At 41.8% G+C, this 8300-nt stretch overlaps 1 protein-coding gene across 1 annotated transcript; it reads left to right on the top strand.

Moving 5' to 3' along the window:
* The first annotated feature begins 2707 nt into the window (after positions 1-2707).
* Positions 2708-6587, top strand: TNFSF10 (tumor necrosis factor (ligand) superfamily, member 10). The gene is given in 5 exon segments (XM_009703150.1): positions 2708-2755; positions 2757-3026; positions 4533-4575; positions 5301-5450; positions 6142-6587. Coding segments are annotated over 5 exon segments (957 nt in total).
* The last annotated feature ends 1713 nt before the right edge of the window (positions 6588-8300 follow it).

The following is an 8300-nucleotide window of genomic DNA, read 5'->3' as shown; positions in this document are numbered from 1 at the left end:
ATAGGTGGAGTCTTCTGAGATGTCAAAGTCCTCTGTGAAACAAATGTTAAAGGGTATATGGTATTCTCAATATAAGCCAATGCTCATACTTCAGAAAGGTATAAAACCAATTTTCCTGCTCAGTTTATAGCTGTGGCTGTCCAATATTTGGTGAAATGGGGGGAGTCACAGAAATGCGTTGATTTTATGAACTCAGGTTACATAATACTGCTAATGAAGAAAAATATCAAAATGTGTTTTCATCTCTTCATGCGTATGGTTTAGAGTCCTTTGCTAACAAGCTTGCCAATCTAAGTAAGTAGTAACCACACTTCTCTTTCCTTTTATTCAAATATGTACACCTGGGACTCAACCACATCTAGCCATGCTGGCCCAAAACTCAGCTCACTGTTTCTGAGGAGTAACACGCCTGCATTTGCTGTGAAAAGCTAAATCTGCCCCCACTGAAGTTCTGCTGGGCTGTAAAGTAAGGTTGCTGGCTCTGGAGGGGGTACCTCAAGCACATATTCTTGCGTGTGCCATCTGGTGCACAATAAACAAGGAAAAAACTTATCTAGAAACACGGTCTGCTACCCCACATCCACGTGGTGCGTGTGGAATAAATCTCAAAAGATAAACTGCGATTTTTGTCTGCCCATTTTTCTTCCCTTTGTTGTTCACAGCATCTGCATTTCTACACCTTCACCAAATTACTATGGCTGCACAGACTGCAGATATTTTTGTCTTTACAAAAAGAATAATGTATAACTGGCAGGGTTTGTTTTTTTTTTTTTTTCTCTATAGCTGTAGTAAGCTGAGTAGGACTACGAATATGACCATTTGTTCAACAGTTTTGCTATGGGAGGAAGTGCTGAGGCATGAGCACAATAAAGTTCATTATGCTTCAGGATACAGGGCTGCAAGAAAAATATCCCTAGACTTCCTTCTGTTTTGAAAACATAGTCCACAGACTACTCCCAGAATAGGAGAGAAGCTTTACAGGATAGCGTTCCTGCAGGACTTGTGTCCTCAAAGACTTCAGTGCTACAGGTAAACCTCATTTGAGTAAGTCTTACAACACCCCGATGCCTTGCTTTCTCTGCCCATAAAACAGAAATACCAATCCTTCAGCACCATACGGTGCTGATACAGGGTTGCATTCCCTGAGGATTTCAAAATGCATGCAAAATACCTTTCCAATGCCAGGATAGTAAAGCTCTTTGGGGGAAAAGTATGCAGATAAGGAGAAGGCAGAAGCGCAGGACTGTTTGCTTCCAAGTTGGAGGGCAAAGCTCAGAGGTGAGCCGTAGGAGATCTGGTAAGAGAATAAATGGTGACATCTCAACTACTCACATATTTTTTTTTAAAAAACTCATCAAACTACTTTGTTGCAGAAGCTAGCATACTTAAATCTGTCAGAGCCCTTAGTTTTAAGTGCGCTTTTACCTTAATAAGCACATAATTTTAACCACTTTAGGAGAGTTCTTGAAACAAGGAACCTGATTTAAGAGTATCACCGTGCTCCTCAGCAAAGACGCAGAAACCTTCACAAACCCTCGCAGTGGTGGCCCTACTTCACTCTGGTGCCTACAAACCACAAAACCGTTTCAAGTAATAGATGGAGCTCAAGGGAGTTTGCGGCTGCAGACTGAAGGTGCTGTGCAAGGCGGTAGGACTTGCAGGGTAGCATGGGTGGATTCTCCTAATCCTCCTGGAGCGGGGAACCTCTTTCTAAACACCTCTGTTTTCTAACAGGTGGGAAAAGCACGGAGGGTGAAGGAGGAGGTGACTCCATTTGTTGCTTTCAATAGCCCAGTCTCAAGGACAGCTGAAACTGGTACTTGGAGAATAAATGTATCTGTTTACCGAGCCAGACCAAACTTCTTTAACATAAGAAGAGTGAAATGTAAATGTTATAACCAGAAGTCCATCTGAAGGCTATGCAAGTTTATTACTGATATCTGTGCCTTCCAAGTTCCCGTAGTACTTTGCTGGCACAACCAGCCTTACCAACCTACAGCTGACACAGCAGCAGCCGAGTTCAAAGCCAAGCGGGGCTGATCTCCGCTGACATTTGCTGGAGGTTATGTGCTCGTACACTAAACAACAGCGCCAGCTGGAGTTATGTCTGTCGCTTAGCCCGGAGGATGCTACCGAGCTTGGGAAGAGCTTTCCACTCCGATATAAACTCCCAGTCAGATTCCCTCAGAGCCAACAGGAGTTTTGCCCCTCTCTTCAAACTTACTTCTCTTTATCAGAAACAAAAAGTGCTTTCTCTGTGACTAGAGGATATAGATGTAGGTCCATGTCACAGCGTTATAATGACCCAAATGTCATTTCTGTTGTCTGGACTTTGTTCTGGACTGTTAGGTCAAATACGGAGAGATCCCAGGCTGAGTATGGGGAGGATATGGTATGGATATATAACAGCAAAAGCCTGGATGATTATAAATGACATCGGCTAAAAGACAGAATAGAAAATACTTTTACGGTCTGGTATTTGATTTCATCCTCAATACTTTGTGAAGAAAAATCTCTTGTGCAGAAGCAATGTTTTTAATGCCAAACTAGAGAAACTAAAGAATTCACAACACTAGTGATTTGGGTATTGAATTTTCACAAAGCTTATTTAGTTGAGTGCTGGATACCAAATTTATGTCCACGGAGGTAACGTAAGTATATTTTTGCGTATTAGGTATGCCATCATAGTTAAATAAGTAAAATGAGGATGAATTACTCATGCTGTCTATATCGTCATAACTTGCACCATACTAGCAAATGCTTTAAAGAAAAGAAAGCGTGTTCTTAAGCGCAGTGAATTTAGTGACATACCACAGCTGAACATCTGCAAGCACATCACAGGTGAAAAATCCTGGCTTTCCCTTCTGCTGCAGCTCCGGGACACGTACTCCAAGAGCGGCATTGCTTGTCTCACCGGGGAGGAAATCGGAAACTTCATCCAAAACTTGGATCTAATTGAAAGTGAAGACAGAGTGGCCGATCCCTGCTGGCAAGTAAAGTGGCACCTGGGAAAGTTAATTAAAAAGGTATTGGGAACCGACATGCTGAAACAGTCTGCTTGATGATATTACAATTCAGAGAATCCTAATAGCAGAATATATGGAGGCTCTCGGATTGTTTTATTTCAAAGCAATAGTCAAACCACAGCTTCATCTGCAGAGTGCACTGAAGCCAAAAAAACCCGTGACAGTAGTTTCACTACGTTCAGGAAATTACAAAGCAAAGACGATTGTTTTTACTAAGCAAATTTCAGCGACAGGTTGACTTGTCTGAAGTACCTCTAGGTAGAAGTGGTGTTTTCTACCTGACCGTACAGATCATAGTGCTGGCAGAGATGTCATTCCCTCTTTGGAAATACAGGGAGGCTGGCATGAGAAAATGAAATGTAACAAGGGGAGAGGTAACACGGTGCCTGAGGAATTGTCTGGTCATGAGCTGTGTAATGTATTAGGGGAGGAAAGAGCGAGCGAGCACACAGCATCGGGCACAGCACCTTCCCAGCTCAGCATTTGGAGAACACCATCTCCTGCATGACTTGCACACAATACATACCATTTTGGCTACAGAGAAGAAAATAAATCTGGCTGAAAAATCAGAAAAGCTAAAATCTTCTGGAATGGTTTTCAAAATCCCATCTCCAGCACATTAAAAAAGTTCATTCATAAAAATTCACTTCTGGCTGAAACTTACCTGGCAAACCTTGCGGCCCAAAATACATCCTCTCTTTGTATTCAGAGATCTTGGCTCCTTTGGTGGAAGTTCTGCCAGTGAAGTCCCTCAATTTCTGCATAAATAAAGCATTGTTCTATTTGGTGGACATTAATATTATTAGACATCTAACATACCTACCAGCTCCCTGATTGCTTAAAAAAAAGATAGCCTGTGTGCCAGAAATAATTAATGATAATAATATGATAGATGAATGGATAGATAGATAAATAGAAATGTGGCAGGGCAGAACCCACCAGTAAGTGGCAATACAGGGCCCGTGTTAGTCTCCATCTCAAACCACCAGCATGCTTGCTGCAGCTGCCCAGTCAGTAACCAAACCCGTTCATTTCAGCAGTCAGCAAACCGTTATAAAGAAGGGGAATGCACAAAGTAAGATATGCTGGCTTAAGAGCTTAGATAGATAGATAGGTAGAGGTATAGGTATAAAAATAAATGAATTTTAATTTCTCAGAGCTAAGGTCCCACAGAGGTGCACACTGCCAAATATTCTGCGAACGGAAGCTGATGCTTGTACACCGTACCTCTTCTTATTTGAGCAAAGCACGAGTGTCAAATTTTCCAACAGACTTAAAAGCCCAGATGGCTGAGCTCTCTTGAAAATGTTTTCCCATGTATTTTGTTACATAAAAGGTGTAAATGTAGAAGTGCTTCATTACAACGAATTCCTAGGCTCTTTTTATTTGCTTGTTGATCAAATCCAGAATACCTTTTATTCATGAGTTTGAGAAAGGAGTGTCTTTTCCCTGCACCTATCCGTTTCTGCTGACAAACTAATTCATTTTCTCTCTGTTTATTGGCAGATGACGTCAAGAATCTATGAGGAAAAAATATCTACAGTCAACGGTATTATTATACTTTTATTATCTGTGGCAAAAAGGAGCTGCTAGTGGCACCTGGTGTGTAGTTACTCAATTTTTTGAAAGTGCAGAAAACACTGACTGAGATCTTGTACTGGCAGCAAGTCATCGAAAAATGATTACTTATTACTAGAAGGCAAATTTTCAGGAGCCAGAAATAGGGTCCAGTTGTTAGAGCAAGGTGACCAAGGGGGATGCAGAAGACTTGGCTTCTAGACCTCAGTCCCACAGTGTGGCGGGGACATTTCAACACCGCTCTCCTGGGCACAAGCAGCACTGAACTGCTGTACACATAGGTCAGTCGAGGAATAGCTTTGCTGAACCTCATACGGCTCTAAACACGTTGAGGGAAAGCATTACGACCTCCAAGTGGAAATTTGGAGTAAAGATTATGAACACTTAACCGTAAAAGATACTGATCGTGAACGTGAAAATTTGGTACTGTGGGTTATTTTAAGTTGTCTATTGGTAACTTTGGGGCTGGGGGGAGAAGAAAAAGGAGCACAAAGAGGCATGTAAAGACATTTCAAGGAAAGCAAGAGCAAAAGAGAAATTTGAGCCTTATTAGCCAATATATAGCATTCAGTCTATGATTTAGTCAATTAAAACAATGACATACCTGTTCCTTAGAGTCAGGTCAAATGGGACGGACGTGCTTTCTAACATTCTTCCTTCTAAGGTGATGAGGTTCCTGTTCTCGTCTTTCCTCAGCTGAAAGAGCCCTGACGTTGTCGCACACCGACGTGCAGCAACCGCCCACTCCCAGCAACAGGATCGCAGCGCATCTGACGGGCAACAGCAACAGGAAGAGTTCCCTCTCCCCACGCAGTAAGGAAAAACCTTTAAAAACTATTAAAGATCGCCAAAATTACTCTCTCATTGCTAGCCTCATGCTTACATACATTTTTTTTTTAATGCTTGCATTGAGTTAATAGTAAGAAACAAATCATGAAAAAAGTCTTCTTGTCCCAGACAGTACTTTTTTCAGCTAATTCTCGCAGAACAGGGAGAAAGCCCATTCCCTTTGGGTACCTCCCTCACTTTTCTTCTGGAATCTTCATTAGAAGGCAAAAAAATAAAGATCCTTCTTCCTAATGTTAAGTTTTCCTCTTTTCTTTCCTTTAATTTCCTTCTGTTAGTTGCGTGAGTCCCAGCTGCTATGGTGACAGACCTATTAGAAATGCGAGACAGAGACAGGAGAGACTTGACATTCAGGCCGTATTAATGAACGGCTTGGTAGGGTTTCTGCAGCTTTAGAGGGTATCAAACACAAATGGATATTTTAACTTTGTTACTAAGTAACAACATGATGATTTATCTCTTATTTGGGAGCACAAAAATTAAAAATAAAGGCAGTTGATGTGGCTTCTCACATAGAGCTAAACAGCTTGCTTCTGGACCTTCAAATTGGTTTGAGAATGGACCTAACGGACTGCTGGGAAGAGCAAATCTCCTTACTTTGTTATTAAAGACCAGACTCCCCAACTAGCAGACACCTGTCTTCACTATGTGGCTTTTAATTTAACATTTTCTCTCTTTTTTTCTCAAGTAGATTCCTCACCCAGAAGAGGGATCGGACAGAAAATAAACAACTGGGAATCGTCCAGGAAAGGCCACTATTTCCTTTACAACGTGGAGCTGAGAAACGGGGAGTTAGTGATACCCCAAACAGGCTTTTATTACATTTACTCACAAACTTACTTTCGTTTCCGTGAAAATGAGAACGAGGATTCAGATTTGTTGGCACAAATCAGGAACCCCAAACAGCTTGTCCAATATGTTTACAAACTGACTAATTACCCAGAGCCCATTTTGCTCATGAAAAGTGCAAGAACAAGCTGCTGGTCCAAAAAGGCAGAATATGGACTTTATTCCATCTACCAAGGCGGTGTGTTTCAGCTGAAAAGAGAGGACAGGATATTTGTCTCTGTCAGTAATGGTGACATAGTTGACATGGACAAAGAAGCAAGTTTTTTTGGAGCCTTTATGATCGGTTAAAGGATGAAAATGATGCTCCAAAGGAGCCAGTTTTCCTAGTCAGGACCAGCTTAAAATTCTGTAAGATAGGGGATAATAAGCAAACAGTGTAGCGATACCGACAATACCAGATTCCCCTTTCTCAGCTCACTCGGCGCAGGGTCCGACTGTGCCGAATACTCTCCCACCAGCCGGGAAGGAGCAGCAGCAGCTGCGGATGGCGATGCTTTGTGCAAGCACGGGCACCACGGCTCGCCGGGCTGGGGCCGTGCGAGGATCTCACACGCCACAGATGATACCTTTGGCCAGAACCCCCAGCAGGTAAGCGCTTGCCACCACCTCCACAGAGATGCTCCATGCCGGCTCAGCCGCAGCGGGTGGGATGGAGGATGCTCCGGGTCCGGTTACTCGAGGCTGAGACTGGACATCAAATTTCATTCCTGGTCTCCACTGGGACCCCGTCTTGAATATCTCAGCTCCTGTAAGGAGCCTTTGCAAGTGCTGCTTCCCAAATGCCCCTGGAAATACTCTGAAAGTTTTTGTTTGAACTTGAGTTTTACAAAAGTTGAAAGGCCATCAGAAACTCAAACTACATGTCTTCATCTCGTCTAACAAAGCATTTAGGCACCTAATTAATTTTAAGCACACAAACAGTCTGACTAAATCAGGGTGTTTACATGCTTGAAATTAAATATGTGCTTAAGCATTTTTCAGGATCATGGCTTGAGTAAACACATTAGTCTGTCTTAATCAGGATATTGGACATAAAAACAGCTGCTGAAATGGCACAGAAGAGGCTTTGAAATCAATCAGTATTTTGATCAGCACATTATGATAGTGCCTATTTACTTAATTGCTGTGCTGCAAAGATTTCACCGGGCTTCCAGTAGGTTCAGTAACGTAGTTGCTGTTACAGTTGTTGACAGCAAGTACTTGATCCAGAAAAAAACATGTTTTTCTGTAAATACTGAATTCTATCAGACATTTGCCACAAATTAAGCGTGACATGTTTCTTCCATGTTTATTTGTACTGGCCTCTATTTGATAGGATGTAATGCAGAATAACACACCCCAATGACTACTGTTTCAAGGAAAACAGACACAACTATCTGTACTTAAACAAGAGCTGCACATTTAGGTAATGCTGGTTTGATTTTATTTTATTTTTAGGAATGGGTAGAAAATTTTCATAATTTTTTTTTAAACTGTATTTTTTTTAAAAAAACCTGGCCCTGTATTTTTTTAACTCTATGAGTAGAATTATTTTATATTAAAAAATAAAAGAAAAAAAAAGCAAAACAGATTTGCAAGTGTAAGCTCCATGGGGTAGATCCACAGCAAAATTCAGGTGGCATAAATCAGCACATCCACAGCATTGTCAGTGGAGCCATACCATGAATGCGTTTTGCCCAGGTTCAGAGAAAATAGTGGGAAAAGAAGGTGAAAGTGAAAAAAAAAAAAAGCGAGGGAAAGGGAGACAGTTGTTCTGCCAGTGTTTCTTTATGTCAACAGAACGATGCCAGGAGAAAGTCTGGTGGTCTGTTTTTTTAATACACAAAGGTTGCCGTGGGAACCCTCACATTCACCTCCACGTTCTGGTAATTAAATCACTGTACAGCCCTTGCATACGGGCCTCATGAGTAAACGAGCATCGTTCATCTTACTACTTTGTCAACAAGAGGAAGCGAAGAGACACAAGCCCCTGTCTTTGTTTTGTCGGTCAGAAAAGGAGGT

Source organism: Cariama cristata, unplaced genomic scaffold (genome assembly GCF_000690535.1).
Source record: "Cariama cristata isolate BGI_N322 unplaced genomic scaffold, ASM69053v1 scaffold32566, whole genome shotgun sequence".
In the NCBI taxonomy this organism is placed as follows: Eukaryota; Metazoa; Chordata; class Aves; order Cariamiformes; family Cariamidae; genus Cariama; species Cariama cristata.
The sequence above is the reverse complement of the archived record's forward strand: the minus strand, read 5'-3'. Positions and strand labels throughout refer to the sequence as shown.